Source organism: Gorilla gorilla, chromosome 3 (assembly GCF_029281585.2).
Source record: "Gorilla gorilla gorilla isolate KB3781 chromosome 3, NHGRI_mGorGor1-v2.1_pri, whole genome shotgun sequence".
NCBI lineage: Eukaryota > Metazoa > Chordata > Mammalia > Primates > Hominidae > Gorilla > Gorilla gorilla.
Genome location: NC_073227.2, coordinates 163,005,541 through 163,027,536, shown reverse-complemented (window position 1 = coordinate 163,027,536; position 21,996 = coordinate 163,005,541). Strand labels below are relative to the sequence as shown.

General features: G+C 34.7%; 1 protein-coding gene across 8 annotated transcripts in view; it reads left to right on the top strand.

Moving 5' to 3' along the window:
• The window catches only part of INPP4B (inositol polyphosphate-4-phosphatase type II B), an 809,117-nt gene that overhangs the window by 597,272 nt on the left and 189,849 nt on the right, over positions 1 to 21,996 (top strand). For all 8 annotated transcript variants that reach the window (XR_008679096.2, XM_055384744.2, XM_019025935.4 and 5 more), the window contains one exon: positions 2,153 to 2,300. Coding sequence is in view for 7 of the 8 variants with exons in the window: in XM_055384744.2 (XP_055240719.1) it covers positions 2,153 to 2,300 (148 nt within the window). In the remaining variant the exon portion in view is untranslated. The remainder of the gene's footprint in view (positions 1 to 2,152; positions 2,301 to 21,996) is intronic.

Genomic DNA, 21,996 nt, shown 5'->3' with positions numbered 1-21,996 from the left:
CTCCTGTAGTCCCAGCTACTTGGGAGGATGAGACAGGAAGATCACTGAAATCACACTATTAAGCTCCAGCCTTGGTGACAGAATGAGACCCTGTCTCAAAAAAAAAAAAAAAAAGAAAACAATAAATTAAAAATTAGAAGGATTTGTTTTGAGATCAACAAAGGAAGACTTTTATATTTTGTGACATAATTAAAAATACGGTTTTTCTAAAAAATTATTATTGATGTATAAAAGGCAAGCAAAATCCAAGGATTTTGAACCTTGCTTTAGGAGATACAAAAGTTCTGTGTGATCACGAAAAAAAAAGAGGTTGAAAAATAGCACTTATACTGACTCTAGATAAACTAAGTAACTAAATATTTATATATGTTGCTAAATAAGGAACAATTTGGCCATTTTAAGGACTGAAGTTTGTCTTACCATAAAATAATGCATGCTTATTCCTAACCATGTTAGATATATTGGGAATTCATGAGATCTCATATTTGGTATATGGACACCATAATAAATTTAGTACATATTTTTTCTCTTCCTATTCCAGAGATACTATAATAGAAGCAGTAATCAAATTCTTATATCTTTGAAACACTGTCACTTTACAAATGACTAAAACTTTTTTATTTTCTTTTATTGATCGGCTGTAAGTTCTTATATTTCAGGCAAAAGAAAGTAAAGATAATGAACTCTAAGTATATATTCTGTAAACAACCAAATTGACAAAATTTAAATATTGTGCTTATATTCAAAAGATAATCTTTGGGAGCATACAGCTCTAGATTTTAAAATGCAGTATTTTCTCTCAACATGCTAGAAATAGTGTACTTTCTTCTGGCTTCTGTTGGTGCTGTTGAAAAGTAAGCACTCTAATTCTTGGCAGGAGGCATGTACATGTACTAGAAGTTTTGAATCTGGTGGTTGAAGAATGGGATGTTCGAAATCAAAATTTCCATTATGGTACCAATTTTGATAATGCTAATGTCCCTAGTGTACCTTTGAGAATGGATGATTGCAGAGGAAGGGTGAATAGATCCTCATTTCAGTGTTCAAAAATATATATTTTTACCCAAGTAGTGAATGAAATATGGTGTTCTTACAGACCCTAAAATTTTGAAAAGAATTTTTCCCTGTACATTGAGAAGATCTAGCCGACATACCATGTTCAGTATTATTTACAGCCTTCTGCTTCAATATCAACTAATGTTTTTAATTAGCTTTATTGTAAACTGAAGCCAGCTAATCATAGATTCTTGACTGGTGACTGACTTGATATTTTGTTGCCCACTAAGCTTTGGTGTGTAAGTGTGACATAGGCATTCATTGCTGAAGAGCAATGGAAATGAAATTCTCCCCTGATAACTTGAAAGTGTGGTATGAGTACTGGCTTCACTAATAAGTATCAAATGTTATCATAATATCTAATCCTATATGCTTTTTCTGAAGTTTTTTAAAATTGTGGTTACATTACCTTGTTCCTTTCCCCTCCACCCTAAATACAGTTTCTTCACAGTCTCTCTGCCTTGCTTCTGATAATACATGGTTTCAGAAAAGTGTGTTATTGACTCATTGGCACTAAAGTGTGCTTGGTATTTGAATTTTAACAGATTTTAAGACAAAAGAGTGAACCTTTCTGACACGTAAGAAATAACATTTAGTAAGACCTTTTGTAACTCCTAAAATAACATATCAGTTTGTGACCTGCTATGTAAATAGGTAAAGTTGACTAAAAGTGATCAGAAGAAATTCAGAAATATATTTGTTCAAAGTGTATATTAGGTGTGCATGTTTGTAGACACATACACTTTATAAAACTTTAGAAGAAGAGAAGAATCAATAGGTAGTAAACTAGAAAGCCACAGTAGCCACATTTATGATTTGGAGTTTGATGTATAATTTTTTTTAATTTAACAAAGATTATATGTCTCAGAAGCTACTGAAAAAAATAAGATGTCAAAATAAAATTCTTAGAAATTCAGATACACTAATCAAAATAAAATTCTTAGAAATTCAGATACACTAATGGATTTTGATTTAAAGACATTTTGGATCAAATGAATAATAAAAATGCTACCTTGATTAATGGTTTTATTAATTGAGCTTCACCTGATATGCATTTGCTTAGAATTTAACTATTATTTTTTCTTTTTTTTTCCAGTGTTAAAGAACCCAGTATGTAAACTATATAGATTTCCCACATCTGACAATAAGTGGATGCGAATTCGAGAGCAGATGTCAGAGAGCATTCTTTCCTTTCATATTCCTAAGGAATTGATTTCCCTTCACATTAAAGAAGATTTATGCAGGTAAGAGAAAATAACTATTTTCTCTCATATTAATTATTTTATACCATTTAAAAATTTTTAATTGACAAATTATATATAATCTGTGCAACATTTTGAAATACGTATGCATTGTGAAATAGTTAAACCGAGCCAGTTAACATTTGCCTTACCTCACATACTTATCAATTATTATTTTTTCTCTAGAACATTTTTTCTATGTTATCTATTTCTATAGATAACATAGAAATCTAGACCTGAACTGTCCCCTATGGTGGCCACTAGTCCCATGTAACTATTGATTACTTGAGATATGACTAGTCCAAAATGAAATGTTCTATCAGTGTAAGATACACACCAGGTCTTTAATTTTTAGCCACGCTTGCAGATGATTTAAAAACAAAATGTTAACTTGGATATATTGGGGTTATATAAAATATATTATTAAAGTTAACCTCACCTGCTTTTTTATTTAAACTTTTAAAATATGGCTACTAGAAAATTTAACATTACATATATTACTTTCATCTGTGGTTTGAGCTATATTTCTGTGGATACCTTGGTATCTGGCCAATAATTTGAGCTTTGATCTTGTAATAATTCTTGTGTCTTTTCCTCAACTGCTTATGGTTGCTGTTTCTGGAAGTAATTCCTATTTGACTTTCCTTTGGACTTCTCATTTGTAGCGAGACTTTCAGAAATTTATTAGTCTAAAAACTACTGGAGATGACTGAATAAAACATGCTATGCTAATGGACAGTATTGTACAACAAAATTAGATCAGTTGCTATAATAAGGTAGAAGGATTTGAGAGCTGATTGGTTGATAAGAGTATCTCTGGACCATGACTAATCAATTTGTTTCTCTGCCTTTTAAACAAACCTGTAATAACATTAAAAATGCTGAATGCTACCTTATATAAAATACTGTTAAGGTTCTAAATCTCATTAAATTAGCAACTTTTAAAGCGTTAACACTTTTTAATTGCTGAAATCTACAGCAGAGTGTGAAATTTCTAGCAATTGGGTTCCTGCCTTATGCTCACATTAGTACACATAGTTATTTAATAGTATTTTACTCTTTTGGTTGACTCTGAAGCCCGTAGGGATTCCATATTGACCTAAGCCAGTGAGGACACCATAGACAGGGCAGGTAAAATTGGCAACTATTAACAAAATTGGTTAGAGTAGGCATGACTGCAGAAATATGAAAACAGAACCCCAATTTCAGGGAAATTAGACAGGAAACTGGATTATTAAAATATGATCTGCATCTAGGGAAATAAAGACTAAAAATGAGACAGAAAGGTGAATATTTGAGAGCAGCAGAGTGAGGATAATAAAGCCAGAGAAATCAGACAACATGTATGGACTCAGGCAAAGAGAAGCTATGACATGTTCAGGAATCTAAGCACACTACATAAGAGCCAACTGCAAGAAGAAGTTAAGAAGCCAAGTTATCCTGAAGTGGGTTTTCAACATTATCCCTACCTAATACTATTAGGCAATAGACATGGTAATGTAGGCAATAGACAAAACACATTACCTGGAAGGATAAAGCAAGCTTATGTATTACAGTAGAAGCACAAGGAATTTGGATTTTGGAAGTCATATAAGAGTCATTATGCTCAACATGGTTGTGTTCTAGACCACTGGACACCAAGAACCTCTCTTACTAGAGCCGTGTAATGATCACCATTTTATCCTGAAGGGTTGAAGACAGTAGCTAGTCCTCACAGGAGTTATGTAGAATAAGGAAAGACTCTCAGTAGACAAGCATGAGATTCCAGGCAGGACCTGAGAAACACAGAAGAGGAGTTGCCAGATGAAGCAGACTTAATAATTTAGGACTAGGGCTTACCCTTTAAATGGCTCTGGAATAGCTACATCTAGCGTAGCCAAAACTAGATTTCTAATTACAGTTAACAATAATTTATTCTATAATTCCAAATACTTAGAAGAATTGTGATGTTCACCACACAAAGAAAAGATGAATTTTTGAGGTGATGAATATCCCAGTTACTGTGACTTACACATCATATGCAAGTATCAAAATATCACATGTACCCCCAAAATATATACAACAATGATATAGCATTTAAAAATAAGATAAATGAAATAAAATGTCTGTGAAGACATAGACAATATAAAACAGTGACATGTCGGCCGGGCGCGGTGGCTCATGCCTGTAATCCCAGCACTTTGGGAGGCCAAGGCAGGTGGATCACAAGGTCAGGAGATCGAGACCATCCTGGCTAACACGGTGAAACTTCATCTCTACTAAAAATACAAAAAACAAAATTATCCAGGCGTGGTGGCGGGCAACTGTAGTCCCAGCTACTCGGGAGGCTGAGGCGGAAGAATGGTGTGAACCTGGGAGGCGGAGCTTGCAGTGAGCTGAGATCGCGCCACTGCACTCCAGCCTCGGCGACAGAGCGAGACTCCATCTCAAAAAAATAAATAAATAATGACATGTCATAAAACACTGAAATTCATTAACATGTATTCATTAACATAATATATTATTATACTATATATAGTATTTAACATAATAACTAATTTTAGCCTAATATTTTTGGGTTGAAAGTCTTAGTTGATGGATCATTAACACCACTTCATTTAAAAATTCAACAAGCTAGGAAACGAAAGAGTAAAGATAAAGACTCCGTCTTGTGCCCCTGTCTTGGGTCTTCAGTTTAGAAACCTCTTAAAGGATGAGCCACTGTCTTTCTACTGCTTGTCTGCTACTTTTGAGTCCTTCACAGTGCTATCTTCAAAGTCCACCTCTATTTTCACTAATACTTCTCTGTCTCCATTCATTGATAGCAAATCAAGGGAGAAAGAATGAGTAGGGATTTGGGAGAAAGAAACTAATAAACTATTGAATTTTTGTAGGCATAGCCACTGTCATTACTGTTGTTGTTATTTTAACACATCAAAGTATTATCCACCTACCCTCTTCTCTTTATGGCTTTCTCTGTATCTCTTTTGTTATTTCCATATGCTTCACAGCAAAACATTTGCTAACACATGGAAGGGGCTAGTGGGCACTTTTGGGAAAGACAAATAAACACTGCCTCCCAATATGAAGTTCCATTGCCAGAGATAAAATTAGAAACTGGAATTGTTCAAAGAAGAAAATTACATTTTAATTCTACAAAAACAAAATATATAAAAGCCTGATAGATTCCAAAAATTCACTAGGGTTTATGATGACCAGGCTGTATAGTTTTGGCTTTCTCCAATACCTTTTCTGTATAAATCTCCTATCATTACAATTTATTTAAAAATTCAACAATTAATGTTTAACATTTTATAACGAAAAGGAGGTTTTTAAAATTCTTCCTGGAGACTCAAAGGGGAAATAGGAAAAGCTTGTAGGAAAATTGGCCAGCTGTCTCAGTAGAGTGTAAGAAGGTACAGTTATTGTAAAACAGAATAAGAAATCTATACAAAGAGAACCATCTAAAGAAAAAAGGTCATGAAGAAAAGTGTAATGCACTAAATAATGAAATTTTAAAATGCAGTGGCCACATTAAATCCACAGAGCCAGCAGAAAAAGATTTAACACTAAGAAATCATGTCTGTAATGTGGAAGACAAACACGATATGCTCTTCTTAAATGCTAAAGAAAGGTGTAAAAAAGTTCAAATGGATGAGAGAAAAGATGTAAGATGTGCAGGACAAAGAGCTGGACATTGCTAAATAATTTTAAGTGTTCTTGGGGGAAGAATAGTCAGTGCAAAAACTTGATAAAAAGCATTAAAAAGATTACTGAGTCTACAGTTTTGTTTTTTCTTTTACATGCTAAAATCAGGCTAGCATTATACTTCCCTGTAGAACCCAATGGAACAGTATCTACTGATTTCTGAGAGAAAAAGGCAGTGGCTTTACATTATTATTTAGGGTTATGTTATAAATTTTTTATGGATGAAGCCGATGTACTTACATATGCAAGAGCTCAGAAACCATTACACACCAAACATTCTTGAAAATCCTATTTGAAGATATATCCTATCCAACTGAGAAAATAGTTTAAGAATTACATTTGTAATATAATATAAAAATTAAATTATATTATGATATAAAATTAATATACCATAATGTAAGAATTAAATTAGGCATGTTAAGAATGGGAAATTGTCCTGTAAAAGAACCCGAATCATTCTTCTTGGTGTAATCTCCAGGGCAAAGCTTTACTCTGAAGTTTTTCTCTCAGCTGCTCTTACACTACCTCTACTCAGATCCCAGAAAGTGTTTTATTTGTACCAACTTCCCTCCCAGTCTCACAATTCAGATAGACTCTTACCTTGTTTAATGAAAATGACAGGTGCTTTAGTACCATTATGTTTCAATAGTTGCAAAGGGTGCAAACCATTCATTTATATGCTTGGAAATCCAAACTGGAAGAACCACTAAGCAAAAATTTTGCTTGTTTTTTTCTCCATAAAGACAGAAGTAGTGCCTGAGAAACTTTATGTTACAGTCATTTACATTGCTAAAGACACAAAATAACTATTTTCTGAAATTTTAACATAAATATTATCTAAATTGTAACTTTTTTGGTGAAGAGCAGTAAACCAATGAGTAGCAGATACAAACTGTGTCTAAGTCCCTTTCATATATTGTTCTGTATAGGACCTGTGGGAATACACATACACTCACACACACACACACACACGCACACGTATACAGACACACACACATGCATACCTGAGAGATATTGTGCACTCAGTTTCAGACCACGTTCATCAATGATAGCCACCGTCATCAATGATCTTAGCTAGATCTTCTGGATAACTTGCTGCAGATCCTCCATCAGCGCTTGCTGCTTCACCTTGTACTTTTATGTTATGAGGAGGGCTTCTTTCCTTAAACTTCATGAACCAATGTCTGTCAGCTTCAAATTTTCTTCTTTGGCTTACTCACCTCTCTCAGCCTTTATAGAATTGAAGAGAGTTAGGACTTTGCTCTGGATTAGAATTTGGCTTAAGGGAATGTGGCTGGTTTGATCTTCTATCCAGAAAACTCAAAACTTTCTCCACATCAGCAACAAGGCTGTTTTGCTTTCTTATTATTTGTGTATTCACTGGGTAGCAATTTTAATTTCCTTCAAAAACTTTTTCTTTGCATTCACAACTTGGCTGTTTGGCACAAGAGGCCTAACTTTCAGCCTTTCTTGACTTTTGACATGCCTTCCTCACTTTAATCATTTCTAGCTTTTGATTTAAAGTGAGAGACATGTGGGCCATTGTAGGGTTATAGATTGGCCTAACTTTTATATTTTTGTGTTTCATGGAATAGTGAGGCCCAAGGAGAAGAGGGAGGGAGATGGTGGAATGTCTGATCAGTTGGAACAGTCTGAACATACAACATTTATTGACTAAGTTCACCGTCTTTTAGGTGTGGTTCATGGCACTCCAAAATAATTACAATAGTAACATCAAAGATCACTGATCACAGGTCGCCATGACTGATATACTAGTGAAAACATTGAAAACATTGCAACAGTTCTAAAATGTGACACAGAGACAGGAAGTAAGCACATGCTGTTGGAAAAATGGAGCTTGTAGACCTTCACGAAGGATTGCCACCAATCTTCAATTTGTAAAAACAAACAAAAAAACACAGTATCTGTGAAGAGCAATAAAGCCAAGCACAGTAAAACACAATAAATATATATGTAAAATATATGATTTTTAACAAAAAATTAGTAAATACAATATGAACTCATTCATGCCCTACATGAGGGGTAAGCAAAAACTTCTTCTTAAAGGGCAAGATAGTAAATATTTTTGTCTTTGCAAGGCATGTGATCTCTGTCCTTACTGCTTAGCTCTGCCATTGTAATATGAAAGCACTCATCGACAATATTTGCATGATTAATTGTAGCTGTTTCAATAAAACTTTATTGACAAAAGCAGGCCTGTCTTTTTAATTACCAAGATGATGAATTTGTAACCATAGTCAATCCTTGACTTCTATGAAGTCAGGATTTTTAAGATCCTATACTTTTTTTTATAATAACTTGACCCTTTACCTCTTTTTTAAATCCTGATTTGAAACATTTATGTATAAGCTGATGAATAAACAATTGTGAGTTGGTGTGTTGCCATCTCTCTATAGAAGTGTTTAGACAATTATTTGAATATTTTCTTACATAACGGTCTCTACTTTTCCAAGGGAGTGGAAAAGGGAGAATTTAAAAGGCTGCTATGATTGATATTAATTTTTTCACCTCACAGATAAAGATTTCTTGAATTTTTACTGTGGATTTACTTGTGAAGGAAAATAGCAAAGGAATAGAATTAAGAAAATGTTACATAGAAACGTCTAAATATATAGTCAAACTATGTATTACAAACAAGGTATTATTAGTGGTTTCATAATTTTTTTAAATCAGCGAGAATGAAATCCCACTCATAACATTAAAGTATATTATTAACTTTCACACATCTAAAGTTGGTGTATACCTGAAAGCATAAGTCCGTGTGAGTCTTGTTTGCAGAAATCACGTATGTGTGCACTGTTTGCTTATTTGTGTAAAGCATACACATATGTAAAATTGAGGAGAATGGAGGAAGTTATTCTTTGCAGCCAATCCTGACATTGAGTGGAAATGTTGGCAGGGACATAACGGCGCAGCAACTGCTTTTGCATCACTTGCACATAGTGTCTGTCTTGCCTGCAGCTGCCATCAAAAAACACACTTGCTATTAGTCTCTTAGTCTCACAGTTAGTGTGACATTTGGACTCAACATGAACTGTTTTTATTAAATTTGAGATGGTACATACACAAAGTCTCAGGGTTGTGATAGACTTTAAATCCTTTGGGGGCTCCCTTCGATTGGCTTAAGCATTAACACCTTCTGAATTCAAGTTTGAAACATAGCAGTTTTTGAATTGGCAGTGAAGTGTTCTCATAACACTATACTTTTTTAATATTATGGTTTAGTTCCAAAAAAATTCACAAGGAGGAAATGTTAGATATCTCTCAAGTTGTTTACTGCTGTGAAGAAAGGCTCATATGGGGGCTTAGTAATTTTCTGATTCTTTGCTCCTGCAGCCACAGTTACAGATATATAAAATATATTTTGAGTTTTTGCCATGAAAATAATACATGCTCACTATGTGAAATAGTAAAAATATAGAAAATGTATAAAAGAGAAAAGTTAAAATCACTTCAAATCCACACCAAGGAAGGCAATTTTGTTTTTCTTTTCTTTTTTTTTTTTTTTTTTTTTTTTGAGGTGGAGTTTTACTACTGTTGCCCAGGCTGGAGTGCAATGGTGTGATCTCGGCTCACCAAAACCTCGCCTCCTGGGTTCAAGTGTTTCTCCTACCTCAACCTCCAAGTAGCCGGAATTACAGGCAAGCGCCACCACGCGCAGATAATTTTGTATTTTTAGTGGAGATGGAGTTTCTCCATGTTGGTCAGGCTGTTCTTGAACTCCCTACCTCAGGTGATCCGCCTGCCTCAGCCTCCCAAAGTGCTGGGATTACAGATGTGAGCCACTGCTCCCGGCCTTGTTTTTATTTTCTACGTCTACTGTCATCTTCATGAGCCTCACTGTGGTAGAGAGAGGTTTGTTTCCTGTGACCATCACTCTCTGTTATCATCCTTAATTTTTCCTGCACATCTGAGTTATATTAGGCATACATCTGTGATTCTTTGTATAATGTTAAATAAAACTGTAGGCTACTAATCAGTTAAAAATATTTTAATTTAATACATTAAAAAGACTAGAAGAACGTATACTAACATATGAACAATGGTTATTTCTTGGTGATGGATTTAGAGTAGTAATTTGTTTCACAGAAAAATAAAATGAATACACGAACCCTTACAAGTAGCCTAGGCTATTTAGACTTGCCAGTTAGTGGTACCTTGGTTTCTTCTAGTTTAAATAGCTTACTTCCCATCTAAATATCAAAGTCTATTCAAAATTTAGCTTCCCTTCAGGCTTGGTTTAAAAAGTTTGGATGACTCTATCTTTTTAGAAAAATTAGCAGTAATTTAGAATTTTACTTTCCTTCTTCCCTATCCCCCAAAAAATAAACAGGTAAATGAGGTCGGCTTACTATGTCTTCATAGCATCAGTAACAAAGGGATTCTTGATTCCTTGTAGTATCCTTTGGATGCCTAGGGGTTTCTATTATGGGATGACTGATAATCATGGAGATGCATTAGCTTCATCTGGCTTTTGAGTGATATTCTGGCATCTCTATTGGTACTTCCTTGCATCTGATCTTGAGGTGCCTGCACTTGAGAGTTGCTTGGTCCTGATCATATGCCTCTATCAAAACATTGGCATTTTCAGGACTTCCGTAAGCCCTCAGTGGGATGTGTATAATCTTTTAGATTTCTTATACACCATTCACCGGCCATGTGGGAAGCAGGGCGGTATTCATCTACCTACCACCTTCCACTATCACTACAACAAATGGCTTATCTATCATCTTGAATAAGGCACCATTGTCAAAGCCTTATATAGTTCATGTATTAATAGTGCTGTATATTCTACATAGGAATCTAAATACTTTATTGAAAATCACACTATGCTTCATTTTATAACTTTATTTTTCCCTGTGTATCATGTATATTCTGACATCCTTCACAAATCTTTCCCTACAGTATGATTTGTAATGATTATATGATGTTCTGTCATAGAACTGCTCCATAAGGGAAATATAAATTGTTGCTTAAATTTATATTATACATCAATATATATTAAACATATTATATAAATAATTTAAGTGTAGAAAACCTCATAAATACATATTCATGTACATCTTCGGTATTCTCTAGGTTTAAATACAATAAGTGAAATTACTGAGACAAAGTGTGTATGTATTTTAGGGCCTTGGTTTTATATTTCAGCTTGCCTCCAAAAAGTCTGCATCAATTTTACTTCCATCGATTACACAGGCAAAACTTAAACTCTTATTACTTTTTAAAATTATAGTTTTTGATTACCTGTGTGGTTGAACATTTATCTATATATTTATTACAAATATCCACACAAATACACATAAATGCTTATGTGGAAACTGGGAAATTCCTATTTTTCCTTTTGATTTACAAGAGCTACTTGTATATTTAGTATATATTCAGTATATATTTCATGATATATATTTTTCAAATATTATCTCTAATTGTATATTTAAAATTTATTTTTATTATAAAATTGCATGTGTATTTTTTCTATTGTACTTAGAAAGTTTAACTTTATTCTGAGATCAGTTCAATATTAAACAGTAAACATGTTAGTTATTTGGAATTTATTAGTTAGCATTTGTAAAAGTAGATGTCATTTAGTGCATTTTCATTTCTTTCTCACCTCCTTGTAATACTGCCAACTTTTTATGTCTCCTCACTATCTTCACCAAAGTAATTAAGAAAATTAAACAGTGACAACAACAACAAAATTACTTTTAAAAGAACTGATAGCTTTGGATATTCATTTTTTACATTTAAGTATATGGTCTGCTCAAGACTTCTTTTCTACATACAATGTGCTTTTATAGTTTTGTTCCTATAGATTTTGCATTTTTTTAAAAAAGTAATATATTTGATTTGTATTGATCTTTTAAAAAAATTCTTATGGATTTATCAATTCCACATTTCCTGTTGTCTTAATTTTTTCTTTTTATCTTTATTATCTTTAATCTTTTTTAAAATACAGACTTCCTGCATGGACTGCATGCTGCTTTTATTTCTATTCTGTCTGTTTAAATGAAGAAACTATTTAAAAACTATGTGATAAAAAAAATTGTGATGAGCAGATCTTAGATCACATACACAAACCTTGACGTTTTAGTATTTTTGAAAGTCTTTAATTTTAGTTTTATTCCATCCTTGACCAAATGTTATTCAGAAAATTTTCTTTTTGAAGATGTTAAAAATTTTGGTTTTACCCTTGGTTTAAAATTTTTAAGTATATTCTGTTTTTCTATTTAGTTTTTCTTGAAACATACTGTTTAATTTTTTTTCTTTTTTTTTTTTTTTTTTAGATAGAGTCTCCCTCTGTTGCCCAGGCTGAAGTGTAGTGGTGTGATCTTGGCTCACTGCAACCTCTGCCTCCTGGGTTCAAGCAATTCTCCTGCCTCAGCCTCCCAGGTAGCTGGGATTACAGGTGCCCACCACCATGCCCAGCTAATTTTTGTTTTAGTAGAGACAAGGTTTCGTCATGTTGGCCAGGCTGGTCTCAAACTCCTGACCTCAAGTGATCCACCTGCCTTGACCTCCCAAAGTGCTGGGATTACAGGTGTGAGTTACCATGCCTGGCCTAATTTTTTCAAATTTTTCATGAATACATGAAAATATATTGCATTCTATATCTGAGATGTAAAAAGCTGTAATAACTTTCATTAACTTAAAATTATCGATTATATTTTTAATGTTCTTTCTTCATCTCTTTTTTTGTTACTTATACTGTCAGAAGTTAAAAGGGCTATATGATAAAAATCGCGCAATGACAGCTTTATCATTAAATCCAGTGTGCACTCCTTACCCCTCATATTTTTGGCATCCCAGCAGCATTCAACTGCTTCTTGGAATTAATCTTCCATCAGATGCTGTGGCTGCGCATTCTCCTGGTAGTAAGATGACCTCCCTTGCTATGCCTTCTGTGTCTCCAGAGTAGACTCTTCTTTTTCTATCCTTCCCTTACAGACTGGTGTTTCTTCATGCTTGGTTCTAAGTATCCCAGCTCTCCCACTCCATTTGCCCTTTGTAATCAGTTGCATCCACTGCCATGGAGTTCATCATTACCTGCATGCTATCGTTTTCTAAATCCTCCAACTCTCACTTGTATTCTGTGCTCTAGATGCCACTACACAACCACCTGCCGAATGTTTCTGTTTGTTTGTCTTGCAGTTAGCTCCAACTCAACGTGTCTAAAGCTTAACTTATCTCTTTCCTTTCAAATTCATTCTTCCTCAATTAGTTCCTATCTCAGTTCATAATACTACCCTCTGCCTACCCAACAGTTCAGTGTAGGAGTGTAGAACATGTCCTTTTGTTTTTATTTAACTACATGTAACCACATTCTACTTTATCAATTTCTAATTCTAATTCCACAATTTATCCCAAGTCCATTTAATTTTTATATCTGCTGTTCCCCATACTCATATTACACTACATCGTTTCTTTCCTATAATAATGCAACCATCTACTAACGGTTTTTCTGTCTGCAACTTTACTCTTTTCGTTAGAATTCATGACTCATGTTGCAGGCGCACAAAATCTAATTAAAAATGTTATAAAATGCAGATTTACAGTAGGAGTTTTCTGGAGACAGCTTTGATATTTAACCTCTTAAGAATTATATTGGAATTATCTTTTAGGAAGGGAAGAGTGGGCAAATAATATTAGCTCTAAAGCACTGAATATAACATCTTCTTTTTGAGAAGTTTGATAAATTATTCCATAATCATGATATGTAAGGGACTAACTATCAAAAAACAACCTATTTGATCTAGCATAATTGAGAAATGGGAGAAATGGCAGCTGGTTTATTGTGGAGTAATTATGGGTGCAAGGAAGAGAGCAACAGCAACAGTTTCTCTATGTTGAAAACAGCATAGAGATCCTATGTGTATTTAAGGTCTGTGTGTGTGTGTGTACTTATATGTGAGTGTGTTTGTTTGTATTCATAGTGCTTCAAACTTTATAGTCCTTCAAGCTTGGGTTGAGTGCAGACAAGTTATGTAGGTCTTGCCAAACTACCACCAGTAAAACTTTTACAGTATGTTTTAATGTTGCCATATATTTTGTTTGAGTATTTTCTTCAAATTTTGTACTATTTCAAAGGTTTGCTGTGCTCAGCCTACATTGAAGTATGTTAGTTACTAGATAAAATGATGGGACATATATAACTTAAACTCCATGACAGCTACAAATGTTTTGTTATATCATGTGCACCTTTCTATGTTCAGATGAGAGACTGTGGTAGCCACAAAATATTGGCTTTATCAAAAAAGTATAAATTCCTAGGCCTAAAATAGTGTTAGAAAACCTATCATGAGCACAAAATGTTTTAAAGTAACACCTAGAAATATTTCAGTGCAAATGAACCTCATAACCAATAAAAGTTCCCAGGAGAAAATTAATTTGATCTATGTCATATTTTTTTCTCTTTTTCTCCTGCCCCCTTTCATTCCTATATAGAATTTTCATCATTAATTCAATAAATGGGAAGTGAGGTGGGAGGATCTTTCTAGCATATAATACAAGGACTTTAGAGGAAAGGATACAAATATTCCAAACAATGAACTTAAAGCCTTTCTTAAATTGCATAATATATATACATATTTATATATATACTTATACATATATATATATTTTTGTGTATATTAGGGTTCTCTAGAGGGACAGAACTAATAGGAATATGTATATATGAAAGGGAGTTTATTAAGGAGAATCGACTCACATGATCACAAGTGAAGTCCCACAATAGGCTCTCTGCAAATTGAGGAGCAAGGAAGGCTTTAGTGGCTCAGTCCCAGCCCCAAAACCTCAAAAGTAGGGGAGATAATAGTGCAGCCTTCAGCCTGTGGCCAAAGGCCAGAGAGCCCCTGGCAGACCACTGGTGTAAGTCCAAGAGTCAAAAGCCAAAGAAATTGAAGTCTGATGTTCGAGAGCAGGAAACATCCAGCATGGAAGAAAGATGAAGGCTGGAAGACTCAGAAACTCAGTAGCTTCTTCCACCTTCTTCTGCCTGCTTTTTCCAGCCACTTTGGCAGCCGATTGGATGGTGCCCACCCACATTATGGGTGGGTCTTCCTCTCTCAGCCCAGAGACTCAAATGTTATCTCTTCTGGTAACAGCCAGAAACACCCAGATACACCCAGAAACAATACTTTGCATCCTTCAATCCAATCAAGTTGACACTTAATGTTAACTGTCACTTTAGTATAAAAAACACAGTCGAGTTTGTGACATATGAACTTTAAATATAACATTTTATGGGCCAGTTCTTTGAGAGAACACACACACCTTATCTTGGATATCACAGTTTGCAAATGTTGTATGTATACTAGATTCATGGTGATAAAATATTTTTTCAGTGATAAACATATACATTTTGTTTAGCACTAAATACTTCAGATATTCTGTATTATATATTTTAGAGCTATATTTTAGAACAGTGATAAATATATCTATGTATGTATCTATATCCTAAATCTATATTTTGATCATTTCATATTATTATATATGAAGAAGATGGCCAATAAGAGTCTTTAAAATCCCAGCTTTGAAATCCTAGTTGCTGCACAAGGAAATATGTTAAAGAGACACATTCTCTGTGTTTACTTAAATGTTTTCATATAATGTAGAATTGGTTTTCTAAGCAGTAAAGCTATTCTGAGAGACAGAAGATATTTTATTTTCTGATTCTATATCTTAAAACATTTTGTGACTATAATTTAAATGATGGTTCATTTTATTTCAAAATGATAGCACTTCAAGAATACCTTTTAAAAATATTAAAAATATATATTAAAAACTCCAAATTAAATTCAGATTTATTTAGGTGAATTCTATATCAAAAACATCTTCATTATGCAAAACATAGTAGGATTATATTACATAGTGACCTAGACTCTCCATTTAGCATGATTTGACATTCTAAGATTTAATTTATGTATTTTGTCAAAATATTTTTATCATCAGACAAGGATTCCCCTTCACTTGGCCTACAAGGTAGGCATGATTTTATATCTAGCTATTTCTCCAGCCTCGCCTTGTGTCTTGATTTTTTTTGGCATGGCTGAAGCACATGCATTTGGGATATCTGTTGGCATTTGAATACTTAGGTAAAACAAATGCACAGTGAAAATCTTTACTGAATTTAAAGAAACATTGATTAGTGGGAAAAGCAATAGGGAGCAGCTACTCGGTTTAATCTCATATATATCAAATAAACTTCGTAAATGTGTGTGTAGGTTTCTGTCTCTTTCTCTGTTTCTCTTTCTTGCTTGCTCTAAGAACAAAGAACTAAGGATCCAAAAAAAATATGCATTAAAGTTATCACATCAGGGCTCTACCATTGACTCACACCTGATTAATATTATTTCTTCTGTTCATTCTTCTTTATGCAATGTTGATGCACAATTAGAATACCATGTGGTATGGTATTCATCATGTAAAGTATGTTTGCCCTACCAACTCCTAGTATTGAGGGCAGATGCTGTGTGTCATTAAGTTCATTGTTATGGATTCTTGGTATCACTTAATGAGAGGTCCTGTAGAGCACTTAGTGTCCCCAAGCTGGTGATAGAAATACGTGTTTTATTCTTCTATTTGGATATTAAAATATCCCCACAGGAAAGAATAAGGCAAAACTCATTTAGAAGCACATTTTTTTCAATTGTGCCAAGATTTTTGTATTTCAAGTGAATGGAGGAGGGAAAAGTATATGGAAATGACAAAAGTACAGAATGAGAATAAATATAAACCTCATTAAAAATATGTGTCTACTACTTGGCACATAGTTAAAATTTATAGAACACTATTTAATCTCTCAATTTCCTGATTTTTATTTTATTTTTTGGTTATACCACTATCATTTGTTTGGCAGAGCTACTATAGTAATTGAGTGATCAAGAGAGTCTAGCACTTATGACTATAGTGTGTGTGTGTGTGTGTGTGTGTGTGTGTGCATGCACATATGTGTGGAACAGCCCTGGGTTTGAAACCTGGCTGCCCCATAGCCACTTAATAGCTATATGACATGGCCCAATTTACCTAGCCGCTCTAATTTTCAGTTTCCTCAGCTGTAGAAAAGAGACTAAATACTATATGCACATGGTTATTGTGAGGTTTAAAATAAACTATTGATAAAAAAAAATGTGGTTCACAGATTCATATGCCTTTAAAATGTGGAAACCATGCCTAACATTTATGTAAAGAACCATATACATGGTAAAACAATGTATCAGAGCTGCTATGATAGTTCTTTTGCATTTCAGCTGAAAGTTGGTTCTGTCTCAGATACAAATCTGAGTCTGTGATTTATTTTAGTCTCCTCTGGCTTACAAACCTAGCACACTTCATAGATATGCTGACTATACTACGCCACGAATTCTCAATGGACAGAAGAGCAGACAGGGCATGCCGTCTGTCCAGAAAGCTGGTGTGTTTGGAGCTGAGACACTGATTTCGGAATAATACTCAGGCTTCAGATTAGTTAGGAGCTGCTGAGCAACATAAAAATAATTCCTCAATTTTGTTGTTTGTATTATTCTTGGAATTTAGCACAATACCTAACATATAATAAGCACTCAATAATATATTTTCCCTAAGAACAATTGAAATTGTTCGCACAGGGCAACATGATTACATTTGGAAAATGGGACAAAAGTGTAGAGGGAAAAACAAGTTAGGAGATACTATGGGTGCCTAGGCTTTTGATGATGGTGGCTTAGACCAGGGTAGTCATGTACATAAATTTCAGCTTTTGTAAGGAACTAAATCAACAGAACTTGGTGATGGATTACATTTAGAAGGTAAATGTCAAGGATGACTCAAGCATTCTGGCCTGCATAACTGAATAGATAAGTATAATTCATTGGTGTAAGAAATAGTGGGTAAGGGCTGGGCGTGGTGGCTCATGCCTATAATCCCAGCACTTTGGGAGGCCTAGGCAGGTGAATCACCTGAGGCCGGGAGTTCAAGACCAGCTTGGCTAACATGGTGAAACCCTGTCTCTACTAAAACTACAAAAATTAGCTGAGTGTGGTGGCACCCACCTGTAATCCTGGCTACTTGGGAGGCTGAGCCAGGAGAATGGCTTGAGCCCAGGAGGCAGAGGTTGCAGTGAGGCAAGATCGTGCCATTGCACTCCAGCCTGGGTGACAGAGTGAGGCTCCATCTCAAAAAAACAAAAATAAAAACAAGAAAAGAAATAGTGGATAAGCACCAGGTTAAGAAGGAAAGGACCTCATTGACTCTTAGCTGAATCATCTAGAACTGAACTATCCCATACCATAGTCACTTGCCGCATGTGGCTATTTAAACTTATTTTAATTTTTAAAAATTAAATACAATTAAACATTTAGTTTCTCAGTCACCTGCTTACATTTTAAGTACCAAACAGCTACATGTGGCTAGTACCTATCATACTAGGTAGCACAGATATAGAACATTTCCAGCATCAAGAAGAGTTCTACTGGTCAAGACTGATCTAGGGTAAATAGCTGCAGCATCTGTAATTTATTTAAAAAGAGCTATAGTAACATCAAAAAAACCTCCTTTCTTAGGCCCATTGGAATTTAATGTGAAAAACGAAAAGGCTGGCATCATACTATCTACTCAATCCTTGTGGGCAAGATAGAAATTTGGTGTTTGTTTTGTTTTGTGTTTTCCTCAGATTGGTAATGTCAAGATAGATGTTCTCTGCTAAGGTTTCTAGTGGGAGAGGGATTGTGTTATATTTCTTTTTTTTTTTTTTGAGGAGTCTTGCTCTGTCACCCAGGCTGGAGTGCAGTGGTGCAGTCTTGGCTCACTACTCCCAGGTTCACACCATTCTCCTGCCTCAGTCTCCTGAATAGCTGGGACTACAGGTGCCTGCCAACAAGCCTGGCTAATTTTTTGTATTTCTTAGTAGAGACATGGTTTCACCATGTTAGCCAGGATGGTCTCGATCTCCTGACCTCGTGATCCACTTGCCTCGGCCTCCCAAAATGCTGGGATTACAGGCGTGAACCACCGCGCCCGGCCGGATTGTGTTATATTTCTAATAGAGAGTCCACACAGCATAGCAGTTTAAAGCATGAGCTCTGTTTTGGGCTGAATCGTGCCTTGCCCCTGCCAAATTCACACGCTGTAGCCCTAGCCCCAGTACTACAGAATGTGACTATATTGGAGACAGGGTCTTTAAAGAGGTGATTAGCTTAAAGAGAGGCCATTAGGGTGGGCCCTAATCCAATCTGACTGATGTTCATATAGGAGAAAATGAGGGTACACAGGGAAACACCAGGGAGTATTTGTACTCAGAGGAAAGACATAGTGTGAATATAGTGAAGAGGCTGTCATGGGCAAGCCAACGAGAGGGGTTGCAGAAGAAACCAAACCTGCTAACACCTTGACCTTGGACTTGTAGCCCCTGGAACTCGGTGAAAATAAATTTCTGTTGTTTAAGCCGCCAAGTCCATGATATTTTCTTATGGCAGTCTTAGCAAACTAAAACAGGCTCCAAAGCTAAACTGCGTGGACTTAATGTCATCTCTGCCACTCACTAGGTAGGTGACCAGGAGTGAATCGCTTAACTTCTCTGGTTAACTTCTCATTTCTAAAATGAGAATGATAATAATTGTGCCTATTTCAATGAATTGTTATGAATGGCAAATGAGTGAATATTTGTGAAGTGTTCAGAATAGTAGCAGACATAGAATAAGCACTATATAAGTAATTGTTAAATAACTAGAAAGTAAAATAAAAATTTTGTTATGTTGGTTGGCTTTCCAGCAGTCGCTATAGCCAAGACTGTCTGTCCAATGCATATTCAAAGAAAATATTTGAACCGGCTCTGTTGAGCCATATGAAAGTTACATTCAGATGAGTCCCTCAGGTGGGAGCCTCTAATCTTGTCCTTCTATTCCGAGACACTTTCATAGGAGAAACTGTACTCCCCCAAGAATTTAAATAAAAAAGATAACAGGATTTGAATTCCTAGGAAGTGAGTACATGTCCTGAATCTACCTACTGGCAATGTGACATCAACCAAGTCACTGTACTTCTCAGTCATTTGTGTAGAGTGATATTGTCCAAAAGAACATTCTGTGATGATAGAAATGCTCTGTACTGTACCATCCTATAGGATAGTCATGTGGCTACTGAACATTTGAAATATACCTAGTACGACTGAATTTTTTATTTTGTTTGGTGCAGCTGTGGGGCAATGATCTCAGAGGATTGTTATGAAATCAAAGGAAGGGATCTTTTCTATGCAAAAGTAACCTTGATTATCAAAAGGGATAACACCTGGAAAATCTTATGGTGTCCACTAACCAAACAAATTTGACATAGAATATCCAATAGAGCCTGGTGAACTCCTTCTACCTATGAAACTGGACAACATCCTCCATCCAAGTCCAGGGTTAGAGGAATTTAAAGGGGTGGTATCCAGAAATGTTCTCTATTTCTGAAATTTTGGGCACAAATTATTAAAATGTGATGAGAATGCTAGCACTCTGTCTTGTTTAAACAGCTTTTAAGTACATTTCATAATTTCCACGGCTACTTAGAATGAAAAGGCATGTAATGAACATATGTGGATTTGTGAGAAACCTTCACACAATGCAACTACCACTGCTTTAGACAATAAGTGGAGCACTAAGCTTTAAAATACTAAAACATAAATGCTGGCCATGTTTAATAACTTTAAAGCAAACTATGAAGGGTAAACTGATGTTATTTAGAAGTAAATAAATACCAATTTAACTTTATCAACAAGAGCAAATAGATTCTTAGTCTGGAAAAAGACATACTCATTGTTCTCCATTTTTTTCTAATGCAGTTACATAAAATTAAATTATAGAATCTGGCTGTTTATCAGATACAAACAGATTTTGTGATTGCAACTAAATCCTGTAATAACTGTGTTCCAACTGTCAGTCTTTGTATATAACTTGAGGCTTTATTGTGTATATAGTACAATAAGCAGTTCTTTTAACTTCAAGTGAATGACCACTTGGAATATTCAGTTGTTTTTCCCTGAAATAGTGGCTCATGGCTTGCAACATTAACCACATTGTCATTTATAAGAATGTATTTTAAAAAATAAGCCCATGATTTATGGATGCAATTTTTATCCATGTATGGGTTAAAGCACAGACATTTTGAATTGTAGGCTGAATATACTGTGAAACCTGACATCCAGTTGAACTTTGCTCAGTTTTATGGTGTCACCCAACCACTTTATGAAATTGAAGCCACCTACCAGTCATTTATGTAGTCTATTCTTCACTGACTGTTTAGTATTTAATTTTTGTCCTACTGAATAAATTTTTTATGACTTCTTTTAAGTTTGATTTAAGGTCTAATTTTGTTTAATGAATGAAAGCATCTTGGCTGTTAAACTTTCTACCCATACATACCATGTGTAGTTTTACTGTGTAATAACTACCAAAAGGCTTTATTTAAGTTCTACAGCTATTTTTATTTTTAAAAATGGTATTATAGAGCTCATTGTGGAAAAATATTTCTATTTACTTAAATTATAACAGTCTCAAATAACACTTTTATATCTCTCATACTGGGCTATATCCTTTGCTGTATACATTTTTATCAAGCTATTTTGTCTTACGACTTTTCCGTAAATGAATTATCTATTATTTTCAGATACTCATTATTACAATAATTACCTTCCATAATTTCTGACATTTTTGAATTTATATACCCAGATTTTTAAAGTTTACCAATTTTGGTTCTCACTTCCAATATCATAGGTGCTTGCACACAGAATGTTGGCCTCAGAACTAAAGAGATTTCTTGTGCATGTCCCTTAGACAAGTTGAACATCACTATAGTTGTTTTTCTTTTGAACAAGTCAGGAGAGTATTTGTAAAATGTGGTAGGAGGGATAAAAGCCCACGGAGGAGCCTAAACTATATTCTAGATGATTTTCTTCCATCTCCCTCCTACCATCACCAACTGGCCTGTCTCTCAGCTGCTTATGCACTAAGCAGAGAGAAATCAGTGTGATGGAATCCCA